General features: G+C 27.7%; 1 protein-coding gene across 44 annotated transcripts in view; it reads right to left on the minus strand.

Annotated features, from left to right (window-relative positions):
* Nucleotides 1–685: 685 nt before the first annotated feature.
* The window catches only part of LOC145245733 (CUGBP Elav-like family member 3-A), a 979738-nt gene continuing 963040 nt past the window's right edge, over nucleotides 686–17383 (minus strand). For all 44 annotated transcript variants that reach the window (XM_080107310.1, XM_080107303.1, XM_080107290.1 and 41 more), the window contains one exon: nucleotides 686–1356. In XM_080107310.1, the coding sequence (XP_079963436.1) occupies nucleotides 1322–1356 (35 nt within the window). In that variant the 3' untranslated portion in view covers nucleotides 686–1321. The remainder of the gene's footprint in view (nucleotides 1357–17383) is intronic.

Genomic DNA, 17383 nt, shown 5'->3' on the forward strand with positions numbered 1-17383 from the left:
TAGTAATTAAAAAATTTTATTCATAAATTATATATATATATATATATATATATATATATATATATATATATATATATATATATATATATATATATATATATATATATATGTATTGTCTAGACGCTTTCAATTATCCTCCTTATAGGCACCCTTGTCTATCCCGAGTCAATGTATAAGTGCATGAAAAAACTGTTTATGTATCGGATTCTCAATGGATGATCATTTTTCACAGTCTTTGAATCCTTTCTGCTTTCTCAGATAATTTGATTTGGTTTTCATGAGATGTTTTTTTTTTTTTTTTGTTATTTTTTGTTAAGTATTCTTATGCATTTAACACATTAATATATATATACATATACATATGTATGTATGTCTGTGTGAACACACATGCACACACCCACCCACATATATATGCCTACATCATTATGTTATATATAAATAAATATATGGATTAATTGATACTCATGCATAAAATACACACTCACTTACATACACTCAAACATACATCTATATGCATACATATATATATATATTGATTTGTGTTAATGCATATGTTTACATAAATACACATACACTCACATAAGCACATACATACATACACACACTCACACACACATATATATGTATATATATGTGCATGCAGTTTTACATATATAATTATTTTGATTCCCATTTAGAGATTGGGTTTTCTTTTTCATTACCTTAATTTTCTTTATGGATCCCCAAAAGGGACCTCATCAGGAGATAGTGGCATTTTTTCTTAATTTTCAGCCTCAAATATTTACAAAAAAATTATGTGTGTATGTGCTGATAATGTATAACACAAGTGTTGATCGGTATGCCTGGCCATCCGTCTGTTTTTAGTTTCAGCGTTTTGATAGGATAAGCTTCTGACCAACACTTAGTTATGCAAATATGGTGCTAACGGTGCACAGTAAGCGCCAACAATCATCCTTCCACCTCTGGAATGTCTTTGGCAAATTCACACGTCATTCATACTAATTTAGTTTTTAAAAAATAAGCATGGGAATAGACAAGAATTCTAAACATTCCTAAATGCTACAAAAAAGCTCTAACAGGTTTACATAGTGCTACAGTGCAGTGAAGGCTAGTTGCTAATCGGCCACACTAGAATTGTGGCTGCCATATGCTACTTGCTAAAAAAAAAGACTTTGAACATTTTGTTTTTCGATATGTATACAGCATTTTCCTCATCTTTTTGACCTCGGTGGGCGACCGTTCGTTCAATTGTTCTTTGGTCTTGGTGAGAAAAACATCCTTGAAAGAGAAAAAAAATCCCTTCTGATCCTTTTGTGTCAGCTCAGTAGTTCTTGGTAAGCCTTGCCTGATGGCCTCCTGGATGAAATAAAATAAAAATAGAAACATTTAATACAACAGTTTCTGTTTAGAAAGATACAAACACGCAATCATAATATGTTTAACAAATAACTTTATACTAAGCCAGTTAAAAAACATTCTAAAACAAATCAGATATTTATAAAAATTACTTAGTTTTTATCAAACAGAAAATGTTAATTTATCAATAATCTTGTTTTAGGTTGTGGTCAAGCTGATTCCTCAAGTAATATTTTTAGCCAATATTAAAAAAAAAAACACTTATTCGAACAATTATTTTTCCTCGGTCTAAAAACCAACATCATTTCTACAAACATTTCAATAGCAGATGCACTAATTTTATTATTTGTGAAAAGATGAAAAAAAGGTTATTTTTTGATAAAAAATGAAAAAGTTGAAAGAAAAAAATGAAAACATTTATTACAATATCTGAATGCTATTACGAAAATATTGAAAATGATTAGTCCAACCATCTTTTCCTTGTACAAAATCTGAAGAGATGGAAGCCATTTTAAAATTTATTTTCTTATGCAAAGTCTCCTTCCTACGGGTACATTTTTTTATGTTGTTGAAAACATTTCATCTTACATTAATGCGTTTTTCTCTTAAGTTTTGAAGGGTGAAATTATCTGATCTATTGGAGATTATTACAGCATCTCCAAACCACAAATAATAATTTATTGTAATGTGTCCCAATGAAGAGCAAAAATAGATCAACAATTACTAGGAATTTAACTTGTGTTATTTTTATTGCATGAATTTGCTATTCTAATATTAAACTAGCACACCTTAAATGTTTCTGATAATTTTAATTGAACTTATTTGAATTCTTAATTTTTAATACAATGAAAGAAGTGTTTTTTTTAGTTTGTGTTTGAATTTGAAATGTTTGAAAACATAAATATGCACAATAGAAAGAAAACTTTCATGTGAACTTAAAAATAAATTAGTTTTACAAAATTATATTTTTATTATATAGCCTGATCATTTCTTTTATGCATGAAGCATGAAAGTTTCTACGTAGCTCACTTGCCATAAGTATATATTAACACTATATTTATATATACTATTTGGATTATTTGGGTTACTGTTCTCATCTTGAGTGTAATTCGTACAACGTTTCAGTTGATGTAACCTTCAACATTTTTTAAGTGTATCTTATTGAACTTTGAAATCTTTCTGCCAAACTCAAGAATTTGCACATAATTTTGAAAGGAACTCTTTATTTAATATACTAGAGTATCCACTGTGGCATGCAAAGACCCATGGTTTAGTGGATAAAGTACTTGATAGAATTTACTTATAAGTTACACTCTTCTGGAGGTTGATGGTTCAAATTTCAGTGCAGCCAACACTCAAAATACAATTGTGAATTACTTAGGACTTCTATCCAGTCGTGGCTGATGGACCAAGAGGATTAAATAAAGGGTTCCATTTGAAATTCGTGCAGATTCACAAGTTGGATGAGATAGACCTGAAGAAGTTCAGAAGTTATATCGATCGAAACATTGTAAAAATACCACCCAAGATGAGAACAGAAGTTCAAATAATACAAATAATACAAATTATCAATCCACATCTAAAAAATTCAGAAAGATAACACTATATATAATGCATTACTATTTCATGTATATACAAATGTAATATTATCAGCTGATATAATTTATTGTGTATATATATTTTTAACATTTACTTGTGCTCAGTATGTGAGGAGCTTAGTAGTAGTAATAGTATGAAAACATATCTATGTCATGTAAGTTACACAGAGGCGTCCAGGTTTTGTTCAGTCATGAACAATTGTTTTGCTATATCACGGCCCTTCAGTGTGGTTAAAAATGGCAAGTGTTTTGTGCAAAGATTTGAGCACGATTGTAAGATCACTTGAAATTGTGTCATTAGTATATCTTTGCAATCCGTTCCCTTCAATGAGTATTTTAATTCAAAATCAAGTTATTGATTAGCTATCTCAATTATGTCTTGTCACGGATCACTGTTTTTAGAAGGGACATATTTTGTAAAACGATTTCATTGAATGTATTAATTTGTATCTATCAGGCATTTCCCCTTTTTTATTTAAATTCGATGCATTTAAAAAAAAAATATTGGACAAAGCAATAATTGTATTTAGATTTCATTAAAAAAAAAAAAGAAGAAAAGCTACCCCGGTATAAGTTACATAAGCAAGCAATTTTTAAGTTATTTTTAGCGTCAATTATTTGAGATGTTTTAGAAATATTCCAATTTTTAATGTTATGATAGTTCAAATTATCCATGTTTTAAATTTACAATACATAGTTACGGTAATTAAAAGGGTTTAACATGTTAATATAACATTTGTTTTGTATTTCTTTTTCGCTTGATGTCATTTCACTTTGCGTTCGACAAAGGAGGACGAATGAAAACATTTAAAGAAATGCAGAATTACAGAATAAAGGGACATTATTACAAAAAATTATCTCCCTTCATGGGTACAAGTTGCCTCCCTTGACAAATTAGTATATGAAAATTTACCTCTCTTGAATTACTTTTCTCAATTAAAACTCTTTTATTGTTCTTTCTTTTTCTATTATTAATTATAGATCTTAGTTCCTGCGACTGTTCCCGTCGGTATCATTTCAAGATAAACATATACTTATTTGTCCGTCGTTAATTTCATAAACGATTTAATGAAACAGAGTGATTTTAATCTCCAGAATAAAAAGCATGCGGATGTAAACATTAAGAATATAATTCATTCGCTATAAAATCTTGTTTCTGGTACAAAAAAAAAAAAAAAAAAAAAAAAAAAAAAAATCTAATACTGAATATTAAACTATTGAAATGGTTCCTAATTTTTTCATGTTAAATAATTGGAGAGAAAGGCAACAAAAATTTGAAGGAAAAAAAAGATGCTCCAATTGACACACACACACACACACACACACACACACACACACACACATTGATGTGTATGGATATTATTAAAAAAGTAAAATAATTTCGTTTTATAGAGTAGTGTTGTCCTGATTACAATACACCGAATAACAAAAAAAGCTTCACTAAAAATCTTAATCGAAGTCTTTTAGAAGACAAGTGATATATACATTTCAATGCCAAGAAACAAACTTTGACACATTATACGTATATATGCATAGGTGTCTAATTTAATCAGTTATGTGCGTTTATTTATCTTAATAGGTACATTATCTTTGCATATGAAGAAAATTTTGGTAAAAATAAATAGAATAGCGAGCAAGCAGACACACAGACACTAAACTCACATAGTATGTTGTCATGACAACTATCCAAACACCAGCTGTTCACACATAGTATTTTAAAAGTCCAAGTAATACAAAGTAATACACACACACACACACACACACACACACACACACACACACACACACACACACACACACATACATATTAATATTATTGGAATTCATTCCCTTTTTCTTGTACCTATTTGTGAATTATTCCACGGATTTCTGCCTTTTGGATTATTTTGGACTATCTTCCAATTACGTGATTCCTTTCGATTTTACTTGCGCGAATGGAAATTTAACCAACTTTCTTGGATTCTGCATTTTTGGATTTTACCGTCATCGGATACTTTACCCTTCACCAGACTATCCATTCATGTGAAATCACTTTTTTCTTGACCCTATTCCCTCTGCTTCATTTCTGTTATAAAGTAAGATCTAGGACTTGTACTTTCATTAAATATTTTGCAAGCAAAATCCGATCCCGCATTTTGCTAAATCCTACCCTCTGATGAGAAGGAAAGTATTTCTTCAAAACTCCGCAAATTAAGGACTATCCACTTATTTAGTGTTTCCTTTTCAAATTAAATATGTTTTTAACTCTTTTTACAAGTGTTTTTTAACATGTTATATTAACTACTCTTATATATATATATATATATATATATATATATATATATATATATATATATATATACATACATACATATAGAGGTGTACATGCATTTCCAGATTATAGATTATTTGATGAGGAGATCCTATTTAAAAAAATGAAAAATGACGTTGCTTTTGCGTCATACGTAAAGCGAAAAATATCTTCATCTTCTCCACAAATCTTGCTAGTATATAGATGAATATAGATAAATATAGACGAATTATACATACATATATACATACATTTATATATATATATATATATATATATACATATATGTATATATACACATATATACATATATAAATACACATTTATATATATATATGCGTACATACATTTATATATATACATATATATATATATATATATATAAATATACCTACATTCATATATATATATATATATATATACCTACATTCATGTATATATATATATATATATATATAGATATATATATATACATATACCAATATTTATATGTATATAGATATATATATATACAAACATTTATATATATATATATATATATATATATATATATATATATATATATATTTAGTAATGTGATTGATAATTTAAAATTCAAATTAGAATTAAAAATTAAAAATCAAGAACAACAAAAAAGTCAATAATTTGTACGATCGTTTCGGAAACGATGTTTTTATTGTGATAGACATTAAGTCACGGACAATAATTTTGACATGGTGTCTTTTACATATACAAAAAAAACACCTTTTCCGAAACGATCGTATAAATTATTGACTTTGTTGTTCCTTCTTATGAAACAGATTTTTAATTTTTAATTCTAATTTGAATTTTAAATTATCAATCCCATTACTAAATATTAAAGTAGCTCTAGTATATTTGCCTATCGAACTTATTATATATCTGAATTACAACGAGCACTGTTATTTTCTTGTGTTTTAATTAAATTAGTAATTTTACTATCACATTAAAACACAAGAAAATAACAGACATATATACATATACATACATATATATACATATATATATACATATATATAGATATATACAAACATATACATACACATATATATACATATACATACATATAGATATACATATACATATATATACGTACATATATATATACATATACACACATACATATATATACGTACATATATATACATATACACACATACATATATATACATAGATACATATGCATACATATACATACATAGATACATATACATACATACATACATACATACATACATACATACATACATATATATGCATATATATATATATATTAAGTAAAAAGATTAATAATTGTAAATTATGAATCAGTTTCAAAATGAAAAACAAACAAAATAAACTTGAGTGTACGATCGTTTCCATTAGAAAATTTGTTTTAAGTTCAGTCAATATATCTTTGAGTGTGCTGCTGTATCTTGTCTCTGAAAGAATCCGGAGACATACATACATACATACATACATACATACATACATACATACATATATATATATATATATATATACATACATATACAAACATATATATACATGTATATAGATACATGCAAACATACATATATATATACATATATATATACATACTTACATATATACACATACTTATATGCATACATATACATACATACATACATATTTACAGACATACATATATACATGCATGCATATACACATACATACATCCATACATATACATATATACATACACACATGTATATAAATACACACATACATATATATACATATATATATATATATATATATATATATATATATTTATGTATATGCATACAGACTTATATCTTTATATATATATACTTACTTGCATATGCATATATATACATGCATATATACATGTATATATATACATACATATATATACATATATATACATACATGCATATACATATATATGCATACATGTATATACATACACACATATATACACATATATACATACATATATGCATATACATATATACAGAAATACATATACACACATACATGTATATATATACACACATATATATACATATATATACATACATGCATATACATGTTTTCATTTATATATGCATACATACATGTATATATATATACACACATATATATATATACATATATATACATACATGCATATACATATATACATATATGTATATACATAACTGTATATATGTGAGATCTGATTACAAGGGTCTCAACACTAGAGCAACATGCTCTCACAAGGACTTCAGTATCGGGTACTTGTGCTTGCCACTTGATGTTTAAGATACGTCTCAAGCATTTTTGGTGAAATCGTTCAAGCCATTTAATGTGCCTTTGATGGAATGTCCATGTCTCCGATGAATACAACAGTGGGGTTAGCACACAGGTCTTGTAGACACAGCTCTTAGTCTTGTCTGTGATGCCACGATCAGACCACACTCTCTTCTCCAACCATCCAAAAGCTACAGATGCCCTCTGAATTCGCCTGTGGATTTCACTGTCAAGACAGCCATCCCTCGACAGAAATGTACTAAGATACACAAATGAGTCAACCACTCCCAGTCTAGCACCACAGACCATGATGTTTGGCTCCACGTATGACTGGCCTGGTGCAGGAGTGAATATCATCTTTGTTTTAGACAGACTGATCCTCAGACCAAAGGCAGTGCAGGAGTCAGCAAAGCTATCCATTATATGCTGCATATCAGTCTCAGTGTGCAACAAAAAAAACAGCACCGTCTGCATAGAGTAACTCACTGACCAAGACATGATGCAGCTTGGTTCTGGCATTAAATCTTCTAAGATTAAAAATGTGACCTGTGGTTTGAAACTTTAACATGACACCCTTATCGCAATCTCGAAACGCATGAGCAAGTAGAGCAGCAAAATATATAGAGAAAAGAGTAGGGGCAGGAATATCACCTTGTTTGACACCATTGTCAACTGGGATTTCATCAATTTTCCATTAAACGATACGAGCTTTCATGTCCCTGTGCAGTTCTTTGAATATTCTAACAAAGGTTGGAGGACACCCTACTTTCTCTAAGATTAACCAGAGAGCATCCCTGTTAACGGTGTCAAATGCTTTGGTTAGATCCACAAACACTTGATACAGTAGTATTTGTTGTTCAATGCATTTCTCCTGGACTTGCCGGGCTGAAAAAATCATATCCATAGCTCCTCTGCCAAACCTAAAGCCACTTTGTGACTCTGGAATAGCATTAGGACAAACATCCTCCAGTAACCTGTTTAATAGAAGCCATGCAAGAACTTTCCCAACAGCGTCCAAAAACATAATCCCACGGTAGTGGTCACAAACATTCTTCTGTCCCTTTCCTTTAAACAGAGTCACCCAGACACCATTAATCCAATCCTGTGGAACAGGAGCAATTTCCCAGATTTCCTCAACAAAACCAAGGATAGCATTAGCAATATTCGCACCTCCAGTCTCAAGGAGCTCCACCGGAACACCATCCAAACCAGGTGCCTTGCCACTGCTAACTTGTGTGATAGCCAACTGAACCTCAATTAGGCAAACGATCCATTCTGAATATGATATCACATTGTGGTAGGTTATCAATTGCATCAGCATTTACTGCTGAGGGGTTGTGAAACACATCAGTAAAGTGCTCTTGCCATCTTTTCAAGATATTTTCTGGATCCTTAATGACAACAGAACCATCTTTCGACATCAGGGGAGATATTGAAGAGGTAGGAGGAACAAATACTTGGCACAGGAGTCCATAAAATTCCTTCGAATTCTTTGTGTCAAATGCCTTTTGGATCTGCTCTGTTATATTCATCCACCATTGGTTTTTCATTTTTCTTAGCTCACGTTGCAATGTGGCTTTCACCTCTTTGTATTGTCACAAATTAGTTGTCTGATCAGAATGATCTTCATGAAGTAAAGATTCATAAACTGTCTGTTTATTCATCAGCAATAGATTAATTTCAAGATTATTGTTGTCAAAGCAGTCCTTGTCCTATCCCTCTTGAAGCGAAGATCTTCAGCACCAGCAGAATAAACCTGAGTCTTGAAATTCACCCATGTCCCATCAAATGCAAGATTATCAAGCTTTTCCACCATACTCTTTTGAACTTCAGGCAACTTGGCGACATCAATATGGCTAAGTACCTTCACACCACTGTGACTAATTTTCTTACGGATTCGTAAATTAAACATTCCTCTCACCAACTTGTGGTCGGTGTCACATTCAGCACTGCACATGAAACCAACAGTATATGCATCTCGAAGGTCGCGTTTTCGAGTTATGATGAAGTCAATTAGGTGATCATGCTTTGAACGCGGGTGTATCCAAGTGGCTTTGTGCTTCAGTTTATATACATATATATACATGCATGCATATATATATATATATATATATATATATATATATATATATATATATATACATATATATAAATATATACATATATACACATGTATATATACATATATATATATATACATGCATACATATATGCACATATATATATGTATACATGATGATTGCAACGTCTTGTCAGACGAGTGCCACTCACTCAGACATTTAAAATCCATGAGCACAAATGCCTGAGGGAGTATCTATACAAAGATGATGTTACAGAGTCTTAGCTTTGTACGACAGCTAAGTCTCTCTCTCGGTTCAAAATGTTGAGATCCAGCAACAAGCAAGAGCAAGATACCCAGCAACAAATTAAACTGCAGACCAGCTTAATGCGGGTACCAGTCTCCCGCTTTGTTTTTTAAATCAGAGATTTGCTTCTAGAAAGGTTGCCTTCACCACGGCTTACGGGGAGCCCTCTCCACCCCAATACACCCCCCCACACACACACACAAATATACACTGTGCTAGTTGGCCGTTGACCCAGAAAAAGAGTTCATTCGCCCTACATATATACATAAATATATATATACATATATATATATATAATATATATAAATAAATATATGCACATATATATATACATAAATATATACATATATATACATACATATATCTACACATATACATAAATATATACATATATATATACATACATACATAAATATATACATATATATATATATATACATACATACATATATCTATATATATATAAATACATATATCTACATATATATATAAATACATATATCTACATATATACATACATATATATATATATAGATAGATAATACATATATACATATATATACATGCATATATACATATACATACATATTTATATACATATTGATACATATATATTTATACATACATGTTTATAGACATATTAATACATATATATTTATACATACATACATATAGATACATACATAGCTATATATATATATATATATATATATATATATATATATATATATACATAAAGATAAATATGCATACACATATATATATAAATATATATATATATATATATATATATATATATATATATATATATATATATATATATATATATATAGAACTGCATATATATATATACACATACATATATATAAATCCAGAAACATATATATGAAGTAGTTATATATATATATATATATATATATATATATATATATATATATGTATATGTATACATATATATATATATATTCATATATACGTATATAAATACATATATATATATATATATATATATATATACATATAACTACTTCATTTAATCACATAAAATTAATATACAAAAGTATAAATTTATGCGTAAACATTAAATATTTACTTAAAAAATGCTCAATACGTAGGTAGAACTAGTTAGTTACTCATAAAATATATATGGCGGTTAAGCTACACTGAATATTCCGCGTTTCATCCACTCTAGGATTCTCCAGGCTTGTGCGCAAATGCCTAACGAATACTAGAGTGGATGAAACGCGGAATATACAGTGTAGCTTAATTACACACACATATATATATATATAGTCTTTGAAGTTTTTTTAACATTTGAAACTACACAAAAAATTACTTTTTATCATTCGTTAAAAAAAAACAAAACAAAAAAAACACTTAGTCAGTAAGTCATTTAATCACCTGCAATCACTGCATCAACTCTCTCGAATTTACTATAATACCAATTTTTTTTTTTTTTTTTTTTTTTAAATTTTTCAAGGGATCATCAGTTGTTTACCATGAAACACTGTTTCGGGGATTTAAAAACAAAACAGTATATTACTTCATGGCTCCCCAGCAGTGTTGATCAAACACCACCACCCTTAATCTTAGGAAGAAGACATGTTACAAAAAATTTTTTATCCAATTTCCTATTCTTAATTGCAATTACTAACCTTTTCATAGTATAAAAATGAATTTCTTACCTGTACGATTCATCAATTTCCACATTTAAAATGGATCCATTTAATTTTTCAGTCTTGTATTTATAAGCTTTGAATTAATCCATTTAACTACTTATCACCCCCACTATAATTAGTAGTTTTTATATTTACATTCTTATTTATTTAAAATTAGATATATAAAGGTTAAAAATATTTTATTTTTACATATATACATTTTTTTTTTTATAAATTTATTATATGTAATTATAAATACATTTTATACATTGCTAATATAGTTTTGGATTTCCTTTATTAATATAGTCTGGTTTATCTTAAACGATTTAAAAGCACCAGGATAACGAACAAATGCTTTATTTAACTGTTTAAATATTTTATTTTTATCCCCACCTTGTTTTATCATCCTTATTACTAAGCTAGAAACTGGTGGTATAAAATCTGTTAATTTTAGAGTAACGCGAGCTATTCTCAAAAACTCTGACATAATGGTTCCATAAAACACAAAAACAGGGCAGGTGCTATCCTTATGGGGCATACGTACTATTTTAAAGGGGAATGCGTTTCTTTTATCAAATATTTTATAAAGAAAAATCCCATCCTCAATTTTTATATCTAAATCCAGAAATGTAGCCTGTTGTCCTCTATGTTCACAATTCAATTTTAGTTCGTTTGGATATATAAGATGTTTACTTTTTTCGAATTCATCATTATCGTTTATGCATATAAGGTCATCTATAAATCTCCTACACCCATGAAAGTTATATGTTTTAGATATATCTGTTTTTAATAATGATGACATATATATATACTCGAGTCTATGTAAATACAAATTTGCCCAAAATGGTGCAGGATCCAATCCCATTGGGATACCTATCGTTTGGAGTAATATTTTATTTCCTATTTGAAAATAGCATTCTTTAATAAGATGACTTACAAGTATTTTTAAAATACCTTTAGAAAGACTAGTTTTGATATTTTTATTTTTACACCAGAAAGCTTTAGAGTTTGAAAAGTCTATATATTTACCTTTTCCACCTTGAAAAGCTAAATCTACAGTATCATTTAATTCTTTTATAAGTTTTTCGTGCGGAATTTTTGTATATAGTGTACTAAAATCATAAGTAGCTATAGATTTTGCTTTTATTCTGGAATTTATTTTATCTAATTTTTCTTTTACTGGTTTGGAATTATTTACTACCCAAAATAGATTTATATTACTATAGAATTTACTTTTCAGGTGAAAATTATTTATTTGATTTATAATTAATTTAAATATTTTAGATACAGCTTTACTTAGAGGTTTAGTTATGCACGTCTTAGAACCTACAATAAATCTAGCACCAACTGGATTTTTATGCATTTTAGGTATCCAATACATACATGGAAGATTTTTGTGTTTGTCTTCTAACTTTAATCCTACTTTTTCATTTATAATACTATTATTCAAAATAATGCTATCTAAATTACTATTACTTACTTTATAAGTATCCGAATCGTTTCCTATATATATATATATATATATATATATATATATATATATATATATATATATATATATATGTATATATATATACACATATATGCACATATATATATACATATATACACATATATATATATATACATATATACACATATATATATACATATATACACATATAGATACATATATACATATATACATTTATATATACATATATTCATTTCTATATACATATATACATATATATATATACATATATACACATATATATATACATTTTCTTTTTTTTTTACACAGTGCTCACCACTTATCAAGGCCTGGAAGTCACTCACGGATAAGGGTTATTGCAAGTACATCACGTTAGTGTGGAGATTTGATGAAGTGTTTACTTAAGGGGGCGGTTCATTAGGAATTTGTTAACGTTGGACTTGAAGACATCCAAGTTGTAGTCTGGTGGGAAGCAGGCAGACGGAACAGAGTTCCACAGGCGTGCAGTTCTAAGAAAGAAGCTTTGTTCATGGAATCCGCGTTTTGATTTAGGCACAGATATAGAGTGGGGTAAATTTTTCACAGTGGATTCAGCTAGACGGGTGTTTTCGGGAAAGATTGGCGAGGGGGGACCAGAGATTGGAGTTCAGACATATTCATTCATATATACACACACACACACACACACATATATATATATATATATATATATATATATATATATATATACATTTATACACATATATACATATATACACATATATATATACATATATACATATATACACATATTTATATACATATATACACATATATATACATATATACATATATATATACATATATATACATATATATACACATATATATACATATACATATATAGATATATATATAAATACAAATATATACATATACATACATAGATATATATATAAATTAAAAAAAAAAAAAAAAAAAAAAATATATATATATATATATATATATATATATATATATATATATATATATACTAGCTATATATATATATACTAGCATGCGTGCCTGACGTTGCCCGGGTATTTGGAGGTTTATATTGAACAAAAAAAAAGAAAAAAAAGCGATCAATTTTTTTAACTTTGACCCTTATTATGACCCCTTAACATTTACTGTTTTGGCTCAAATCAAGTTATTAAGTTAGTTCCATGTCCAAGAAACCTATATCTAAAATTTCAAGTGTTTATTGTCAGAGAAGTTTGGTAGAGTTCTCAAAGGTCAAATTGTTCAACTTTGTCCCCGTAATAGCCAAAATTCTGGACGAAAACCGATCATCGATTTTCCCAAATCTCAGTACCCTGTATATCAAATTACGACTCTGCCAGGCACACAGACACGCTCACTTTTAAATAGATAGACTAATAGATAAAACAAAATATATACGTACACATGAATATATATGGAAACAACTTTTTAAATATATATATATACATATATATATAAATATATATATATACATATATATATACATATATACACATATATACACACATATATGCATAGATATATACATACATACATATATACATACATATATATACATACATATATACATATATATATGCATACATATATACATATATATACATACATATATACATATATATATACATACATATATACATACATACATATATATATATACATACATATATACATATATATATACATATACATACACATATAAAATATATACATACACATATATATACATATACAAATATATACATATGCATATATATACGTATACATATATATACATACATATATATACATACATATATACATATATATACATATATACATGCATATATACATGTATATATACATATATACATACATATACATATATACACACATATACATATACACATATATATACATATATACATATATATATATACATACATATATATACATATATATACATACATACATATGTATATAAATATATACGTATATTCATATATATACGTATATATATACATATATATATGGATATATCTAATTTTTAAAAAGTTTTTTTTAAATTTCGTTACTTCAAATATATACCATTTTTGTTTAACGGGTCTAGATTGTTATTTTAAAACCAGTCACCGTTAATTGTGAGTTAAGCTCAATCCGTCTATTTAATAGGAGCAGAGCATATATAGTGCAAAGTTTTGTTGAAAATTCAAAGATTCACGTTTTCTATTTTATAACCTTCGTTTATTTCCTGGATTTTTCCATTACAGCTGTTTCATTGATGAGTTGGCAATTTTACGATTTATGTTTCCATAAAAATATCCTGTCACCAACAACTCCTTCAGATGTTTATCCATTAGATTTTTACAACAAAAGATATATTTTAACATGCTGGACATCGTATTAAGGTTAAAGGATTTCCATAGCCATGCTTCCTCACTTCTTCCATCTTTTGGTGTTATTTTGAATATAGTTTTCCGTTTTTACTCGCACTTTCGCATTTTTATTTTTTATTTATTAATTATTTATTTTTGTTTAATTTTCCCTTTTTTTCTTATTTGTTTTTTTTTCAATTATCATAATTTTATATCATTTTATTCCTATATTTATGCGTGTTTATTTTAATATTGATTTTTTCTGGGCGTTTGAATTCGTATTATATTACCCGATGCAGGGGATGTCACTTGCATGGTATCATTTTTTATATCTAGGATTACCTCTTTGCATTTTTTTTCCTAATCTGCTCTAGTGCGTGAAATTAAATATCTGTTTCTGTGCAACCACCCGTGGATTATATCTAGTCGTTTGTTAAAAAAAAAACATTAAACAAACAACTAGATGTAATCCACGGACAGATATATGTATGTATACATACACATAAATATGGGTATATATACATATATTTAGATACATATACTCATATATACATACATGTATACATATACATAAATATATATACATAGAAAAACACATATATACACATATATGCATGAAAACACACATATATATATACATATGTAAATATGTATCTACACGTATATTAATACAAAGGCAAATATGTATATATATATACATATGCATATATATACTTATACAGATACATACCCATATACATACTTATATTTATAATATATACATACATAGTATATATGTACATACATAATTATATATACACATAAATATACATATGTATACGCACATATACATTTACATACATACGTACATATACATTTATATACATATGTACATATACACATACAAATACATACATATATATACATGCATACATATATATATATATAACCATACACATACATATGTATATCTATACATATACATATATATATATCATATATATATATATATATATATACATACATATATATATATTTATATACTTAGATATATATATATACAGATACATACATACGGTTATGTATAAATACACATAAATATATACATATATAAATACATATGTGTATATATATACATACGTATATATATATACATACGTATGTATATACATACGTATGTATATACATACGTATATATATATACATACGTATGTATATATATATACATACGTATATAGATACATACGTATATATATACATACGTATATATATATACATGTACATATATACATATACATATTTACATACATCCATATATATACGTATATATAGACATATACATACGTACGTGTAGATATACATATACATAAGTATATACATACACACATATGTATATATATACATACATACGTACGTATATATATACATATATACATACATATATATATACATATATATACATATATGTATGTATACATATATACATACATATATATATACATACATGATGTATACTCAGACGAGTGCCATATATGTATGTATACATATATACATACATATATATATACATACATGATGTATACTCAGACGAGTGCAACTCTCTCAGACACTTACAGTCCATGAGCCTAAAAATGGCTTCCATCGCCACAGGACATTTTTAATAGACAAATTCCTGAGGGACTATCTGTACACAGATGATGTTACAGAGTCTTAGCTTTGTACGACAACAAAGTCTCACTCTTTGTTCAAAATATTGAGATCAAGCAACAAGCCAGAGAAAGATATCCAGCAACAAGTTAAACTGCAAACAAGCTTAACGCGGGTACTGGTCTCCCGCATTCTGGTTTTTTAAATCAGAGATTTGCTTCTCCTAGAAAATTTGGCTCCAGCAGAGCTTACGGGAGCCCTCCCCACACCAACACCCACATACATACACACAAAAAACACACGGTGCTAGTTGGCCATTGACCACAAAAAAATGGCTCATTCGCTGTTTGAAAGGTCTTGTTTTAA

Source organism: Euprymna scolopes, chromosome 23, assembly GCF_053919585.1.
Source record: "Euprymna scolopes isolate OS-2025 chromosome 23, ASM5391958v1, whole genome shotgun sequence".
In the NCBI taxonomy this organism is placed as follows: Eukaryota; Metazoa; Mollusca; class Cephalopoda; order Sepiida; family Sepiolidae; genus Euprymna; species Euprymna scolopes.